At 40.4% G+C, this 19159-nt stretch overlaps 1 protein-coding gene across 3 annotated transcripts; it reads right to left on the reverse strand.

Annotated features, from left to right (window-relative positions):
- Positions 1-2: 2 nt before the first annotated feature.
- Positions 3-17590, reverse strand: LOC139984240 (amidase-like). 3 transcript variants are annotated; one of them, XM_071998055.1, is made up of 11 exons: positions 17446-17590; positions 16328-16568; positions 13859-14031; positions 11581-11720; positions 9940-10140; positions 8899-8973; positions 7757-7922; positions 5925-5987; positions 5168-5268; positions 4283-4469; positions 3-799 (listed from the first exon to the last, which is right to left on the reverse strand). In XM_071998055.1, exons 1-11 carry the CDS (start codon positions 17504-17506, stop codon positions 612-614), a joined length of 1596 nt encoding a protein of 531 aa, XP_071854156.1. In that variant the 5' UTR covers positions 17507-17590; the 3' UTR covers positions 3-611. The 3 variants fall into 3 exon arrangements, with proteins under 3 accessions (XP_071854156.1, XP_071854158.1, XP_071854157.1); XM_071998057.1 differs by lacking the exons at positions 16328-16568; positions 17446-17590 and adding an exon at positions 15558-15635; XM_071998056.1 differs by lacking the exons at positions 16328-16568; positions 17446-17590 and adding an exon at positions 14658-14734.
- Positions 17591-19159: the final 1569 nt, after the last annotated feature.

Genomic DNA, 19159 nt, shown 5'->3' on the forward strand with positions numbered 1-19159 from the left:
GACTTTAAGTTTTGATTAAATTTGTCAAGAACCATAAACACTAGGTATGCCTTGCCTGGAATTTTTCACAGGGGCACATTGACCTTGGGGGCCATGGAGGTTCCTAGTCTTCCAATCATCTGTCTTAATTGATTATCCAGCAATGCATCATCATTAGAGAATATTATCACGCAAATTTAAAAGACAAAGTTACTAAATCCCACAAAAATGGCTTTTGTGCCATAAATCTTTCATAAAAAGTTTGCTTATCAAAATGAATCAACTTTTGACACAAATTTGTTTAATATTATTTTACTAACCTCTTGTGGTGATGAAGCATTTTTTAATCACATTATACTATTGTTCGTAATAAAATTGATACAATAATTCACACAATTCCAAGAAATGCAAGCCAAGAACAAATCACAGCTATTGATTATTTTATCAGTACCTGAGATTAAACCTAAATTCATCAGGCAGAACAAACTGTTTTGGCAATGAAGTAGGGAATGTTATCACATGTTTAACAACATCAAATTCCAAAGGTTAGATACCAACAACGTTCAGTATATGATGCACCAATGCATTAGCTTTTTGCACATTAGATGTGTTGCTGTACATGCAACCAGGTGCTAGGTATACATGAATTCCAGCTTTCGGGCTACTTTTAATAATTTGACCTCTTCGAAAGGGGATGCTTCTAGGTGGGCCCCAACTGGAAGGTTGTCGATGAAACCGACATTTAGGGACAAAGCCGGAAACCCAGTCAGATCGGCAGAGAAGAGGTTGTCACTCATGTTCTCAGATTCAGTTATCAGATCTACAGAAAATAAAATATGAAAAGAGGTTCTCACTCATGCTGTCAAATTCAGTTAACAGATTTGTGAAGGATTCCACACAAATTATGCATTATTTGTTTGGAATATCTCTAACATGCATGATATTTCAAACTTTTGTGGCAACATTGTGTGACAAATACTTATAAGTGAAATACATTTAGCAAAACAGTCTTTGCTGAAGTTTAGAGCCATCAAGTAAATGCATTTTCTTTTGTTGATTCCCTTAACCTCAGCAAGCTACATATATGGGTTTTCAACCACATGTTTTCCAATATTCCAAGTTATGCAAATATCCAAACTAATATTTTAGTATATATGAACATGAGGTATGTACTTAAAAATATAAAATTGCTAAAAGAAAATAATATTAAATGCAAACCAAATAGTCAACAGTTACACATAAAACCTTCAGGACACCTACTTAAAGAACAGTTTGACTTTAATTTCTTACTGAATTTTGACCTTGTAGATATTTAATTCTATAAATACCTAATGGATGAGTTTATGGTTTATTTATATTGGCAGTTTAATGCTATAGCTACCAGATGTGACAAATCCAATTAAAGCCCGGCAGCAACGATAACAACCATCGACTGGATGTCCCTAATTTCAGGTGTCAATTACACATCAAATGGTGCAGGCCTACAAAACGGAAACACCTTGTAATATCCTATTGATATTGCTCAACTATTAAATTATAAAGCTTAAGTTGATGCCCTTTAATGACCTTCATAAACTTGGAGTGCATAAAGAAAGCCATAATAAGGTGTCCTCACCCTCCACCCAGAGATTAAGCCAGCCTTGCTTTGCACAGCCAGTTCTGCAAAATCACAACCTAAATTGTGAACAACTTTCGGAATATATGTGAACCCTGCATCTAATTCATGTAAATTTCTACCACTTGCAATGGCCTTATTGATTTGTTTGTAAACAATATTTATCGATGTTGAAATATTTTGTGCAATGATTCATAAACAAGAGAGGAGAGGGAAAAAAATAATGGGAAAGTACTATTTATCAATCTTTTACAACCAATGTTGGAAAGTCAGGCCACAACAGGGCCGACCAGGGACGGATGATGGTGGAGAGGGATGATGACTGGGGGAGGGGGGGATGGATGATTACCAGGAGGGTGATAACAGGGGATGCATGATGATTGGCAGGGATGATGACGGTGAACAGATCATGATGATGGGGAGGGATGTTTACTATACAAAGTAGATATTTTATTCCATACTGTAGCTAGCAATTAACCATTTCCATTGAACTATGAAGTTGCTAAAAGGCCCTTAGAATAGCTCCAAAAAGCATGAAACTTTGCCCTCAGATAACCCAAACAATTGCAAAATATCACAGGGGCTGTTGATGCCCACACGTGTCCCTCAAGAAAATTCGTTTGCAATGTTTTGGCATCATGATTTTGTGACACAAAAATAGCACACCCAGTTTTTCATTTGCACACCTAAATGGCCAAATCCTGCCACAACCCCCTCCTCTACCCCAACCCCCCAGACCCTCAACATGACCCTTTAAAGTAAACATTATCTTTTACCAGTATTTAGTATCCATGATATTCAAGCCTGCCTATTTTGTATCATCTCAGGCATAGGCGTACGAGGCGGGGGGGCAGGGGGGCAGACTGCCCCCCCAAATTTCCAGAGGACAAGAAATTCGGGCAAAAGTCCTGAAAAATTCGGGCAGCCTAAGAGGAGAAAGAATTTTTTTTTTTTTTTTCTCCTCTTAGGCTGCCCGAATTTTTCAGGACTTTTGCCCGAATTTCTTGTCCTCTGGAAATATATATAAATATGCAGTAGCTTGCCCGAATCTTTTTCAAATTTTTGCCCCACAATTCCATGGTTTTCTTTATTTAGCATCATGATGCCCGAATATTTCCGTGTAACACCACCGTAAGCGCAGTTCATCTGGGCTACCACGCTTTTTGCTCGATCAATTTTTTTCTAACTAGTCAATTGCATACCTAGACCAAGGGCGGCGGAACCGGGGGGGGCACAGGGGGCACGTGCCCCCCACTTTTCCTCAGGTTAAAAAATGTGCCTTTTTTCTACATAAAAATTGAGGTGCCTCAAGTTAGCAAGAGGCCAGGGAACCAGAATGAACACTCGGGGAGGGCCGTTTCCAGCCATCTGAGGGGTTTATAAAACCAAAAATTTTCTCTATAGTACGCTCCGCGCCAACTGATGGTGGCGCTCCGCTCAGATAGTCGTGCATACAACTTTGCAAATCCTGGCTAAGCCTGTGACTTTTAATGAATTTCTGTTGGTCAAACTCAAAGCTATTTCGAATGGAAAAAATTTGTTAAGATATTAACAAGAAAAAAAAACTCTAATTCGGAAGATTCCTACATTAGCAACTAGCATGATTTCACCTCATTTTGTCTCAAAAGAAAACTTCCTTGTTTCCCAATTTGCGCTTTGGATATTGCAGTGCTAGTATGCATATTTTCCTTTGGGGGGGGGGGGCGTTGATGGAGTGATGTGTATACACAAATAAGATAATACAATAAGAGTTATAAATTAGGGTACTAAATATAAGGCTGTATCATTCCAATCGAATTTTTGCAAAGTGCCCTTTGATGTCGGTGCCTCCCCCCCCCCAGAATAAAAGTGCTTCTGCCGCCCTTGACCTGGACATCCCCAACATGAGTGTATATAAGAAACATTTTCTTTTCCATGGATGGTGGGGGGGTGCCTACAAGTACAGGTTTATCATATTCTTTGTTATATTTTATACTTTTTTTGTGAGACAAATTGCAGTCTCAGCCGACACAGCGACATTATCCCGCCTACGTGTCGTTGAACAATGTATGTTTTTCTGGAGGTAGCTGAGTACTGTGTTAAAATAATAAATAAGGTAACTAAATAGGAGCTTAAAAAATATACTGTCCCATTTTTCCCCTTCAAAGTGATGTTACCATTTTTTCTTCTTCTAATTTACCAAATTTTTGGGGAAGTGTAAATTTCTAAAACGTGAGATTATAAAATAAAGAATGTTTAGGTGCAACTTGCAAGGCCTCAGAAGTGCCGTTTCCGGCAATCTGAGAGGCATTGTTTGCCAAAAATTTTCTTGTACGCTACGCGCCAACCGATGGTGGCGCTCCGCTTAGATAGTGTCACGGGAACTTTCGGGCACAAAAAGTTCTGCCCCCCCAAACTGAAATGGTCCCGTACGCCTATGATCTCAGGTTTGGAGGAGTGGAGGGAGAAATCTCCAAGTATAAAATGTTGTGGGAACAGGTGGGGGGGGGGGATTTGGTAAAAGTCACCGCACATTAAGGCTCACTGGGCCCATTGCCCATTATACCACTCCTAAAAGTTGCCGTCACTCTCCTTTCTAGTCATCTGCAACTATTATAACTATTCCAACCATCTCTATTACTTCTCCTAAGGGTACATTCTTTTTTGCTGCTTCTTAACAATGAGAAGAGGAAGACACCATGTACTCACCAAACACTGAACTGTCTTTGGTGGGTAACTTGGGTGCTAAAAACGGGACTGTTGGCATAGCAACAACATCGTACGTCTTAAGGATTGCCTCATATTCTTCTCTCAGTAAACGTCTGAGATTCTGAGCTTTACCGTACCACTGGCCAGGATAGTTCTGTTTGATATATTCCGCAGATAACATAAACATCTAAATTAAAAGAGAAAAATGAACAACTCTGAATTTATGGATCCCAACTTACAACTATATTTGTTTGATGATTTAAAGGTCATTTCATGACTTTCTAACATTACAAAGAGAAGCTATATTTGCAAGCTGTGTGGTAGAACACATTGTGGGCTGAGTGTGGCTGGTTGGCCGAATGCAGCCCTCGAGCCAATTTTCTGCCTTCAATGATAAGGTTTGCTCAACTCTAGTAATGCTGTGCACTGAATTTGAATGGCAAGGATAGAGGGTTAGGGCATACTTGTAATCTGCCAATTTTTTGCCTTTTGCTGATTTTGAGCTCTGAGATAAATGAAGGCAACATACTATTGACAACAATTACTGTGGTAGTCTACCCGTCCTTGCATTCCACCTCACAGCTGCTATCTTCCTATTCCTACTGACCCTCCTAATATGGTTTGAAAACCATGAAATGTGTATTTTTATAAAAATACGACTACAGGCCCAGTCACCTTTTAAGGTAGGCAAATTTGATGGATATCCAAATCTCCATTCTCAAACGTTCCTTTATTGTATACACACCTATGTGTTTACACACCTATATGTTTACACACCTATGTGTTTACACACCTATGTATTTACACATCTATGTGATTACACATCTATGTGTTTACACACATATGTGTTTACACACCTATATGTTTACACACCTATGTGTTTACCTTGCCATTGTGTGAGAGATCCTTGGCTTTGGTCTTGAAAGATTTTCCAGCAAAGGCCATCATACTTGTTGGATAGAAGCCGGAATGTCCAGTTCCACCACCTATTGTAATGTAATGTAAATAAAATCTTATATAGCGCACTACGCGCGATGCATCTGTGCGCTTTACAAACAATCTAGAAAATACAATGCCATAAAACATTAAATAGAAAAAACAGTAAATACATATACCATCTACAGAAATATACAGAAATATGAGATCGAAAAACTATTGAAAGTACTGGTGAAGCGTAAATTCGATAAAACAGATTGACTACAAAATCTACAATTTGAATGCTAAAAAGTGAAAATTGTGATCAGGTACGTGCTACTGTATGTTCTTCAAAGGAGTGTTGCAGCATATACACTCTGAGAACCTTCACGGTCTGACTGCTGTCAAGGAGGCAAACTGCTGAGCTAGAAGGGGCCCCTAAGGGTCATGGCTGGAAGTTTTTGTGTAATAATTGATTTGTGCCATCATAACCCCAGTGAACATGGGTCTGCATCCTACCCCATTTGCAACCACCCCCCCCCCCCTCATACCCCCTTACATTCTGAAAACTGTATCAGGCTACCTGGCTAAGCAGTCCCTCCTTGAATGTCTGTACAATCACACCTTTTGCTTGCTTCATTTCTAGCCACTTAAAAGTGTATATTTATTTTAATTTTGTGATACCATGATAATTAAAACATGAATGTAGAAAGAGTCAGACATTTACCACCACAGTTGAACATGTTATCAAAGGTTCCTTCACAGGCTAAGCATTCCCAAATAGCGCCACCTTTTGAGAAATGGGAGAGACACAGATCAGTAAGCTAGTATTTCTCACAGGCTAGTCCTTTCTTTTACAAGACGGCCACTTGTTAGGATGTTATGTACGTTATATTGTGGTCAGGGGTGTACTGTAGTACCAGTGACGTGAGGTTAATACTTCAATAAAAACATAACTAACTAAAGTTGAGCTCTTATATATGATATTTTAGTTTCTGACATTTATAGGCAAATATGCTGCAAGTCAAGAAATCGGTTATGTCTGGCTTGACCCTTAATGAGACAGGATACTACTAGAGATGTTTGTTTGAGCAAAAAGGCATTTTGAGAATTGCAGATTAAATAAATAAAAATCACGTTTCTTTATCTACCGACTGGTTGACATGCATGTCTGCAATAAGGTACACTTTAAGTTTTTTAACTTGAAAGCCAGACTGATAATGTTCAACAGCAAATTAGGTTTTGTTTTCAAAAGATCTACATTTTATTAAAAGGCAAAGCTATACTTCACCAGGGTAAATTAAACAACTTTACTAAAAACTAATATATTGAAAGGTCAATATACAGATATAAATGACTTAAGATCTGCTTCCTAACTGCACTTTTTTTTAGCTGCTAGTTTAAGTGAACTTTTCTGTTAAAACAGGATGCTAAGGAAATCATTCTGAAGAGGTCTTGTGTCACAATTAGGAATGTATCCCGGGGTTTGAGTCAAATTAAATCTTCCTTAGCTGTTTGACACTGTACAGGATTAACTGACATGTCCTAATCATAGTATGTTAATACATTTCTATGCGTGTACCAATTAGGCCAGGACAGAGATGTGTGCTTTCCAATTACTGAGTGTGGGCCAGGGGTTAAGTTAGTGATTTCAGTGATTTGCATTAAGCATACACAAAAAATTGGAGATAATGATACCGGAAATTTTCACATGGACCTAGCCATTTCATTTTCAAACATAGTTGGCTATGGAGTGGGGAGGAGTGGGCATGTGTGGGGAGGAGTGGGGAGGGTAACTCACTTTCCCTTCTTCTTTATTACCATGGATCCTGTTCTGACCCCCTCCTGATGAGAAGTCACATAAATATTTAGGAGGTAGACAACTTGAAATTCAATAAATACACAATTTATATTGAAATGCATATAATAGTGACATTATTATCTATTAAAGTTGGAATTTTTTTTTACTTTTTGGAGAAAAAAGGTTGCGCTTAGAATATCCAGCTTGATGTCTGAATGCAAACAACACATTCCAAAAATTTCATAGCTACTGCTAGCCAGAAATAATCATGTGGCTTGTTGATCTGATCAAATGCAATTCAACAGAAACAACATAGGTTATTGATCAAATGCACTTCGACGGAAACAACATAGTTTGTTGATCAAATGCACTTCAACAGAAACAATGTAGTTTGGTGATAATCAAATTTGCATTTAAATAACAACAATAGTATTTATCATGCCGTGAATTACTGGGTATAGCTCCAACAATCTTAACTTGGCAAATAAGTAATATACAAGTCACATGAAGCTAGAGGTGAAACAGTTTCACATAAGTCTAGACTCTTTGGTGCATAAGTACATAACTTGTTAAATAACTATTTAAAGCTTAATAACCTAATTGCACATTGATAGCTTAGAAGACAAAAACACTTTATTTGTGCAGATTATTGCACTAAATATGTTGAATACTCCTAGTGCACGTGAAGTGCAGCATGGTCCAAAGAGCTACCAGAGACATTTTAGTTTGAAAATATGAAGTGATGACAGTTTACTTACTGTAATTCAACATTGGTATTGAGACTTCCTCCACCTCAGCCCCAGCTTGTTTCAACGCCATGATGGCGCCTCTCACCAGATCGTTAACATAGTGGTCAGAGTGGGGCCAGTTGAATCCCTCTGACACGAGACCAATCTTCAATCCTGATATGTCGAAATCTTCTATCTGAAAGTAACATTTATGATGTTTCATTATATAATGGGTATAAGTATATATGTAACAACATACAAGAAATGACACAAAAGATAAATGCATAGTATATGTAGCATACCCCATAGTGTGGCATAGCAAGGAGCAACTAGGTGCACCAATAGAAATGGGCCCCTAAGAACAGTCCACAACCATGGTTTGGACTTAGATGAGCAATGTTAGATATTGTGCACCTTTATATGCCCAGATATGCACTCACAATTAGCTATCTCATGTTGACTGAGGACTGGATTTCCAATTGATATGATTGCTTATTTCTTATAATTATGTAATACGTATCCTTTCGAACGTAACCAGTTTGAGAATAACACAAAATAATATTCCTACTAGAATTTACTACCAATTTAATTTTGTTTTGAGCGAGCCCTATAATTTCAAATTGGAATCTTCTGAATGAAGAGAATTCAGCTACCACAGATTTGGTCTATTCCTGTTAAAACATCTGCAAATTTAGTTGTCATGGTTAAGGAAATTAAAAGTGCCATGAAGGACAAAATTGCCAGCTAAATGATGAAAATATCTACAACGGTTAACAGACCACACTACTTTGATGATTTAGTGTGCTTATGCAAGCTAATGATCAGGTTTATAAACATTGTTTGATGGTATGCTTGTACAAGCTAATGAGGTTTGATGAAGCATTTCCCAATTATTTAGGAACAAACTTTAAAGTTTGTGTATATTTGGTGCTCAGGTTGCCATCATCATGATTTTGTTTTAAATTTGGATTTTAAACATAAGTTTATGAAACCTTAGAGAAGTGTCAGATCGGATTATTTGCTGTTGGTGTTTGTTGTTTGCTGATTGGATGCTGTTGTCAAAGTGAATCGATTTTCCTGGTGTAAAACAAAGTATCCGGTTTCTGGTTTACAAGTGATACAAGCTTCAAATTCAATGTAAATGTGCATGATTATAAGAGAAAAATACCAACCTCTTTTGAATATTCATGACATGGTAATATGCTTGGTTGGCGTGGATCAAGCCCATTATCATATCCAGCAAGTACCTGCAGAAAATGTAACAACAAATGAAACACGTCCATCTGAATACAAATATCCAATCTATCATTCACATATGATCCAAAGGTGATGTTCTTGTTTGTGAAGGATTCTTTTGTACTTGACATGCATTTCCCTTCCAGATATAACATTAATTTGCCTGCAGGACTGTGATAATAAGGTGATGAAATTTATATTAACTGAGCATGTATATGGATATGCACTGGTTTATTTTCAATTTCAGCCTACCTGCAGGACTGTGATAATAAGGAACTTTAAATTAACGGAGCATGTATAGGGATATGCACTGGTTTATTTTCAATTTCAGCCTACCTGCAGGACTGTGATAATAAGGAACTTTAAATTAACGGAGCATGTATTGTATAGGGATATGAACTGGTTTATTTTCAATTTCAGCCTACCAAACTCCATGAAGTTGAGGGAGAGAAACCTGGCAAATTTTGTTATCAAGACCATTCACAAAGTGGTTCGCACACGGAATCTAAGATTTATCCAAACATATTTGTCTACTTTCAATTCACTTTCCCGGTGGAAGTTTATCATTGAAAGCTCTATGGGAGCTCGCGAGTGAGAGAACACATTATACAAGCACTTAAAAGGGAACAGCTTTAAACCACCTGGTCATTCACACATGCATATAAGAGGGCTAAATTTGTCACAAGTTTGCATATTCCTTTACTGTCAATGAGACCCTAATTACTATAGTATAGGCCTATATTAGACAATGTTTTGCTACACCATTTCAATTAACCAAATGAATTAACAATCTAAGGATTGCGGGGTGGAGTCCTGGCCGGATCATTACGTTCATCATACATGAATAAGGGTGTGAATCATACATGAATTAGGATGTGAATCGTACATGAATAAGGGTGTGAAATTAGGGTGTTTATCTTGCATGTATTGACAGACATTGACACCGGCTTGCTTATTCAGTTAGTACATAACAATACCTCCAACAGTAGAGCACAGTCATGGACGGTTTTTGCCATCGGACCTAAATGATCCAATGATGGATCCATGGACATAGCACCAGTGTAAGGTACCAATCCAAACGTTGGTTTCTGTCCCACGATGCCACACCATGCTGCTGGAATCCGTATTGAACCCCCTTGGTCTCCGCCGATTGCCAGGTCAACAGCACCGGAAGCTACCTGCATGTGAAATAACATGCTACATTGTATATGTCACCAGAAGCTATTTGCAACATGTGCAAAACGCATGAAAGAAATGACACAAAACATCTTTAAATTGACTGATCGATTGCATACCGAAGAGGTCGTTTTTTAGGCTTGAAAAACTAGTCTAATTGGTGGCAGGTTAATAGACCATGCTTCATTTTCATGAATTTTAGGACTTACGATTAATGCATATAACTATTTCTGAAATCTACCGATATTTGTGCTACTTAACCTCACAATATGGGATTATTGAAGAGAGCTTGTAGAGCTATTTTGTGAGCAAAAAAATCTACTGTTTAAAGGAAAATGAGAGTAAAAACAAATAAATCTTATCCAAGTTAACAGGACACAAGTATTTCACCCGTCCAAATTGTTGGTGCCCCTCCTTCAATTGTTGGTCCCCCTTCAACTCCTGGCTATGACCCTGCATCCAGCCCCTTCTCCCTCCTCCTCTCCACCCTATCCCTCTCAACAAAAAACAGGTGAATAATTTCTAAATGATATCATAAGCCATTTATTCAATTTTACACAAGTTAAACAATTAAGTTCTGCACAAGTTTCTTAACTTGCACAATGCACTTAAAATGGGTTTTTTTTTCACCACAACAATATGCTAGTGAGCTACGCTGAGCTAATGAGCTACGCTAAGCTACGTTGAGCTGCTGAGCTACTGAGCTACGCTGAGCTAGTGAGCTACGCTGAGCTAGTGAGCTACGCTGAGCTAGTGAGCTACGCTGAGCTAGTGAGCTACGCCGAGGTAGTGAGCTACGCCGAGCTACTGAGCTACGCCGAGCTACTGAGCTACGCCGAGGTAGTGAGCTACGCCGAGCTACTGAGCTACGCTGAGTATAGTGAGCTACGCTGAGCTAGTGAGCTACGCTGAGCTAGTGAGCTACGCTGAACTAGTGAGCTACGCTGAGGTAGTGATCACGCTACGCTGAGGTAGTGAGCTACGCTGAGCTAGTGAGCTACGCTGAGCTAGTGAGCTACGCTGAGCTAGTGAGCTACGCTGAGCTCGTGAGCTACGCCGAGGTAGTGAGCTACGCCGAGCTACTGAGCTACGATGAGTATAGTGAGCTACGCTGAGCTAGTGAGCTACGCTGAGGTAGTGAGCTACGCTGAGCTAGTGAGCTACGCTGAGCTAGTGATCACGCTACCCTGAGGTAGTGAGCTACGCTGAGCTAGTGAGCTACATTGAGCTACGCTGAGCTACTGAGCTAAGCTGAGCTACTGACTATACTAGTGCACATAGGATGTTGTTTTGAACTTCACCCCATTATGGCATATCTGTTGTGAAATGTGCAAATTACACGATATTGGGCATTTCAATAGGAAGAGTTTAGTCTGGACCAGAAAACAATTCAGGGCTTCACAAGCTGTTAATCATTTTGAGAGGTAGAGAACAAATAGTACCAGTGCTGCACTTCCCCCACTGGAACCCCCTGCACTGTGGAGAGGCTTAACAGGATTCCTGATTGTCCCTTTCCCAGAGGTGAAACTGGATCCAGAAAAGCACAGATTCTCGCAGGCTGCCTTACCGATGATATGACCACCTGAACGAAATGAAGAAACAGAAGGAATGATCAAAAGTGATTTTGTCACATTAATTATGTCTTTCATCATAATTGAACCCCTCGTAGTTATTATGCTTGCATCCTAATGAGACAAAATGGCAACATGTTATTTACTGCATGTATGTGGATGGATATCTGTCCCCAGTACACTTTCAGCAGGTGTTGTTTCAGAGCTGAGTTAATCCTGATCTGTCAACGTTCATGTATTTTCCATCTCAGCTGTTTGTTGCATCTTAGCCTCCTACCAAGAATCTCCGTATTGGAGCTGGTGCAAGGCTCTAAACACTGTAGAATACAATTTCATTCCACCAGATATTCAGTAAATTTAACACTAAGATTTCCGGTCCAAGGGTAACAATCCATATTCAGCTCTCTTTGCTATCCTCCTCTCGACAAGCATCTCCCAGCCCTCTTCTTCCCTTCTCCACTTGTCTCACATTGCTTTGAAGTTTGGATCTTGCAAACCAAACCAAGATCAGAGATATTTACAGCCTGGAAAATAATCATAGTAAATGACATATAAATGCATTATAATATATATATTATACTCTCAAAGGTAAAGTGTGCTTCCAATTCTGTCTCTCTTCCAGCCTACTGTACAACCCCTTTCTTAATTTCTCTACCCTTCCTTCCCCAACTGTAGCTTCTTACCTGTATCCCTCCAACTCACGCACTACCCTCCTGCTGGCAACACTTTCCATCTTCAATACCCCTAGTACCATGGGCGGCGATCATGGGGGGGGGGGGGGACGGGGGGACATGTCCCCCCCCCCAATATTTTTGTTGGGGGGATATAGTATCTAATATCCCCCCCAATATTTGGTGGCATAGTTTTTTTTTTAAGCATATGTTTTGTATTTTTTTATGATATCGCTAGTAATTTCAAAATAGAAAATGCTTAGATGCAACTTAAAAGGCCTGGGAAGTGCCATTTCCAGCAATCTGGGAGGCATTTTCGGCCAAAATTTTCTTTTGCGCTTCGCGCCAACTTATGGTGGCGCTAGGCTTAGATAGTCTGGGTACAAGCTTTGCCCCTCCCGTGGCAAATTCCTCACAAGGCGCCTGTTTAACTGTGTCACAATTTGTTACTATAAATGACCGAAAGTAGTTTTTACTTTTTTTTCGAAATGAATAGCTAGACGGACCGCATCCGTAATGAAATTTGGTTGGAATCTTGTGTATGAGTGTAAGTACGTACAATCACACATATGATCCACATCGATATGGGTTCACTGGGTTTCCATTTGGCCTGTTTCCTACAAGATTTCTAACCGCAGGTGCTTAGCCAAGGGAGGGGGGGGGGTGAAGGGTGGAGACCGCCCTCCCCCTCGAGCATATTTTTTTGGTATTTTCTATGATATCGAAGTTTTATAGTAGCCGTTATAAGAGGTTTCAATATTTTTACACCAATAATTTAACTGTGTCTGAATTTTCGAAAATTCTTTGAACAACATTCTTCATCATACTTCCCACAGATCTACTCGTGCAATTTTGACCGGTCTGTTAGGGGTTGAGGGGGGGTTTTCTATATTGGTTGTCCATAGATTAAATTTTGTGCAACATTATGGGTATGTTTTGAAGTGAATTTATTATTCAAATTCTGAACAAATAATGGGCTTAAAACCATGAAAAGTGGGGCTGACGGGTATTAAGGGGCGTTACGTAGAATTACCTACAAAAGCAATGATCCACAGGGGATGCAATGAGGTCGAACATGATGTGTGACTGGTGACAATCTTGAAAAAATGTATGATAAATGAAGAAAAAAATCTATTAGGTAAAACTTGGTTCTCAGGCAAAAGTGCACATCTGGTTGGTCATTTTCAAGCCCGAGAAGTGCCATTTCCAGTGATCTGGGGGCTATCAAAACCAAAAATGTTCTTGTATGCTGCGCGCCAACCAATGGTGGCGCTCCGCTTTGATAGTAATTCGCCTGCATCCAAGCAAATGTCCCCCAATATTTGAAACAGATCGCCGCCCCTGCCTAGTACCTCCTTTAACTTCCTCCCTACTTCAGACCCATCGAATCCTACCGTCCCTCCTTCCATGAGCCACCGCTCTCCTCCAAACACTCCTGATACCAATACTTTGTTCTTGCTGTCCATAATTACTCATACCTTCGTCCAAAATTCTTGTAACTACCGAAGCATCAAACTCTGGCATGTATCCCTCTAATGCACCACAACCATTCATCATGGGAACTCCAGCTACTGCTATGTTATCTTTGATGGCCACGGTCTTCCCTGCAAGTTTCCCATCCTCTGCGCCTTTAATGTCTGTTTTCCAGTACCTGTACATAAATAAACATTCTCTCTTTTTGCATGCAAACGTCAAAGGGGATGCACCAATTTAAAACCTCTGTCTGGGTGATATGAACTCAGAATGTAGAGAAAACATTTGAAAATAATTACACCCTCAGGGATTAAACAAACCTTCTTAATGGACCAGATAGTCCCTAACAATTATGCTCTTCCCCTACCCCATTAATATTTTCACTCCTCCCCCTCACCCTTCCCCAACCCCTCACCTTCAGGTTGGTTTTAAGATGTACTGGGCAGAAACAAATGAGTACTAATGTGTGACTGCATCGGTTCATTAACTATTCCTTCAGTATTACACAGAAAATTACTTACGTTATTGAAGCTTGAAATTTCTCAAAGGGGAGCTCAGGTGGACAGCCTCTCCCCTTACACCCCTCCCCCAGGCTGCCATGTTCATTACTTAAAATCCAACCCTTCCCTCCTCCCTTTTATCTATAGGCATGACTATTGAAATGTATTACAAACCATCTATTCAGAGGGCTGTCTTTAGCTGTTGGTCTAGTGCCTGGTGTCCGAGGATACTTGACTGGTAATGTTGGTTCCACCAACCCTCCCCCCCCCCCCCTTGTATATAGGCATGACTATTAATACACACCATCCATTAAGAGGGTTGTCTTTAGCTGTTGGTCTAGTGCCTGGTGTCCGAGGATACTTGACTGGTAATGTTGGTTCCACCAACCCTCCCCCCCCCCCTTGTATATAGGCATGACTATTAATACACACCATCCATTAAGAGGGTTGTCTTTAGCTGTTGGTCTAGTGCCTGGTGTCCGAGGATACTTGACTGGTAATGTTGGTTCCACCAACCCTCCCCCCCCCCTTGTATATAGGCATGACTATTAATACACACCATCCATTAAGAGGGTTGTCTTTAGCTGTTGGTCTAGTGCCTGGTGTCCGAGGATACTTGACTGGTAATGTTGGTTCCACCAACCCCCCCCCCCCACCCCCTTGTATATAGGCATGACTATTAATACACACCATCCATTAAGAGGGTTGTCTTTAGCTGTTGGTCTAGTGCCTGGTGTCCGAGGATACTTGACTGGTAATGTTGGTTCCACCAACCCTCCCCCCCCCCCTTGTATATAGGCATGACTATTAATACACACCATCCATTAAGAGGGTTGTCTTTAGCTGTTGGTCTAGTGCCTGGTGTCCGAGGATACTTGACTGGTAATGTTGGTTCCACCAACCCCCCCCCCCACCCCCTTGTATATAGGCATGACTATTAATACACACCATCCATTAAGAGGGTTGTCTTTAGCTGTTGGTCTAGTGCCTGGTGTCCGAGGATACTTGACTGGTAATGTTGGTTCCACCAACCCTCCCCCCCCCTTGTATATAGGCATGACTATTAATACACACCATCCATTAAGAGGGTTGTCTTTAGCTGTTGGTCTAGTGCCTGGTGTCCGAGGATACTTGACTGGTAATGTTGGTTCCACCAACCCCCCCCCCCACCCCCTTGTATATAGGCATGACTATTAATACACACCATCCATTAAGAGGGTTGTCTTTAGCTGTTGGTCTAGTGCCTGGTGTCCGAGGATACTTGACTGGTAATGTTGGTTCCACCAATCCCCCCCCCCCACCCCCTTGTATATAGGCATGACTATTAATACACACCATCCATTAAGAGGACTGTCTTTAGCTGTTGGTCTAGTGCCTGGTGTCCGAGGATACTTGACTGGTAATGTTGGTTCCACCAACCCTCCCCCCCCCCTTGTATATAGGCATGACTATTAATACACACCATCCATTAAGAGGGTTGTCTTTAGCTGTTGGTCTAGTGCCTGGTGTCCGAGGATACTTGACTGGTAATGTTGGTTCCACCAACCCTCCCCCCCCCCTTGTATATAGGCATGACTATTAATACACACCATCCATTAAGAGGGTTGTCTTTAGCTGTTGGTCTAGTGCCTGGTGTCCGAGGATACTTGGCTGGTAATGTTGGTTCCACCAACCCTCCCCCCCCCCCTTGTATATAGGCATGACTATTAATACACACCATCCATTAAGAGGGTTGTCTTTAGCTGTTGGTCTAGTGCCTGGTGTCCGAGGATACTTGACTGGTAATGTTGGTTCCACCAACCCTCCCCCCCCCCTTGTATATAGGCATGACTATTAATACACACCATCCATTAAGAGGGTTGTCTTTAGCTGTTGGTCTAGTGCCTGGTGTCCGAGGATACTTGACTGGTAATGTTGGTTCCACCAACCCCCCCCCCCACCCCCTTGTATATAGGCATGACTATTAATACACACCATCCATTAAGAGGGTTGTCTTTAGCTGTTGGTCTAGTGCCTGGTGTCCGAGGATACTTGACTGGTAATGTTGGTTCCACCAATTTGTCGATGGTATCATAATTTTCGCAAAATTTCTTCATGAAACTCTGGTATTGTTTCAGGTCTTCTGTTCCGTTCAACTTTAGACCTAGCTTTGTTGATATATTTTCCAACTCTTTCAGAGACGGTGGCCTAATAGAAGGTTCATTATAAACTTGATCTGGGTAACAAAGTTTACAAGAAACTTATTAATAAGCTGATATAAATTTGTTCAATTAATGTATATAGCCAGGGGAGATCCAAGGAGGCGACCCAGGCCCCCATTTCTGTTTTTTATGGCCCTTTTATCATAAAAAATACACTTTGAATAAGACAGAATTAAATTAACGTTCATGGCAAGCTATGCTTAGATCATTTATAAATCCATAGTTCAGCACAGACCTTCAAAATAATGATATAAATAGGCCAGTGATATAGGCTTGTACATATGCACATGTCTACCGTATTCAGCCAGTAATATAGGCATTACTGTATATGTACAGCCGTTTTCCTACAAATTTTTTAGTTTTGCTGTCGCAGTACCACAGCTATATGGATTCATAGGCGTAGGAGGCGGGGCTGCAAATATTTTTGTGAATTTGCAATGTGTTTTCAATGGATAAACTTATATTATTATCATTATTATTGTAACGACTTCCCGAATAATTATAACCAATATGGAAGGGTAATATTACGGAAAATGATTGTATGTTATTGCCATGCGATGTAATAAGCGATGTATGCCTATATGATATTCAAAATAACACGTCGAACGCGCGCGGAGCGCCCGAAAAATATTGGTTATATATTTTGCGGGCAAGTCGTTACAGCCCCCCCCCCCCAATCAAATTGGGCTCATACGCCTATGTATGGAATCAATTTCCTATCCAAAACAGACCCTGGGGCGAACCGTGTCCGTTGATGTTAAGTACACATTATAATCGCTCATTTTTTTTGGTAGAATTGAGTTACTATTAATGTTGTCTAGTTTCCAACTGAACGCATGCAATGATCAATTGCATATTGTTTGATATGTAAAGCAACACTTTATTACTTACCACCAGACACGGACATTTCAGATGTTGGATATTGATTGCTCGAATCTCGGATATCAGACATATGTTCCTCGATATCAGTCGTACGTTCTGAATATCAAGTTCATAGACTTCTTCTGTCTGAAAAATGATATGCCTATTCTATACTGGAGCTTTCCAAATAAACAAATAAAGATTTGATGAGGGTTAAAGGTTGTTTAAAGTGTTTACAGCTACCTCGATTTCTGCTCTTATTATTTATTTATTAATTATTTATAAAACAGGACGATAATATTTGTATGGTCTGTCTGGTTCAAGGCTCATATTTGTTAACAAGTTTGCCGTATATACAATGGCAGTTGGTGTAGTAGAGCTACTGCATACAGTTAACACCACCGAAAATTGGTTGCTCATATATTGTACAATATTGTTGTTCCTTCCAACAGCGGCGAAGTCGGAGGGGTCGAAACGGAGACGAAAAAATGCACGCACGAAATCAGTCATATATAGGCTATTGGCAAGCTAGTTGTACCATGGAGCTATAAATAGCTCCATGGTTGGACTACTGCTAGACGAATGTGCTAAAAAGGAAATTATGGCACAGGTTTACAGTTAAGACTTTCCAAAACAAACATTTCCCCTTAGACCCCTCAGCTAGTAGAATGAAAACGGTTAGTGAAATTTCATGTACCAGCCCCTCCCCCAAATACCAAATCGAGACATATGATAGACTAGAGCAGGTGCAAAAGCAAGTTATTACTTCTGGTAGACTTCACGCTAGAAAAATCAATCCGGGACTCAATTTCTAAAGAACATTACATAGGCTAAGCCTAAACATATAACTAATATATATATATATATATATATATATATATATATATATATATATATATATCAGGGGCGTATCCAGGATTTTCTAACCGGGGGGCGCGAATTACTATCTTAGCGGAGCGCCACCATCGGTTGGCGCGCAGCGTACAAGAAAATTTCTGGTTTTCTGGTGTTATGATAGACCATATATAGTATATAATATATAGATACATTAGTGAGAGAGGAAAAATGGAAACGTCAAAATGGAGTTGTCGGTGTAAGGGGTAGGGTGAGGTGCACGCCCCTTCCGAAATCCTCGATCCGTCACTGGCTACCCTGTGTTTATAATAGGGATCAGCGCTATAATGATGTCACTGTTCCTCGTTCTCTTCCCGATGTCTTGGCGTTTTTCTTTTACTCCCTCCTCTTCTCTCTTTCTTCTTTTTCTCTTCCCTTCCTTCCTCTCCTCCTCCTCTTTTTTCCCCTCTTTTTTCCCCTCTTTTTTCTCCTCTTTTTTTCTCTCCTCTTTTTCTTACCCGTGGGGCGCGCGCCCCCAACACTCCCCTGGATACGCGCCTGGTTTTGGACGCGGTTTTGTTCATCCGCCAATATTTGTCTGTTTATTGCTAATTAAGTTGGTTGGGTGCGTGGGGGAAAAAACCTGATTTGCAGTTTTTGCCAAAACAAAAATCGATCCAAAATCGATTTCGCCCAAATGACGTAACAGGGGTTAACCGATGCTCAGGAGCCCAAATTTGCAACTCCCAGGTCCATATCTGCTTCCGTTCGGGAGATACGCGGTCCCAAAGGACCCGATAGAAATACGTGTTCTTTATAAGTGCACAATTTGGAAAACCCCCTCTTTTCAGCCCCCTCACTTGTCCTCTCTGAAACACCCATCGACATTAAAATTAGACGTGGAGTAGAA

This window comes from Apostichopus japonicus, chromosome 17, assembly GCF_037975245.1.
Source record: "Apostichopus japonicus isolate 1M-3 chromosome 17, ASM3797524v1, whole genome shotgun sequence".
NCBI lineage: Eukaryota > Metazoa > Echinodermata > Holothuroidea > Aspidochirotida > Stichopodidae > Apostichopus > Apostichopus japonicus.

Bases quoted from the DNA above. Each gene is read 5' to 3' on its own strand.
- LOC139984240 (XM_071998055.1), bottom strand. From the start codon at position 17,506: ATGTCTGATATCCGAGATTCGAGCAATCAATATCCAACATCTGAAATG. The intron at 14,032-16,327 runs GTGTGTATTAAT...ATTTATGTACAG, and splicing joins GACAACCCTCTTAATGGATG to GTACTGGAAAACAGACATTA. The intron at 800-4,282 runs GTGAGTACATGG...TATTTTCTGTAG, and splicing joins CAAAGACAGTTCAGTGTTTG to ATCTGATAACTGAATCTGAG.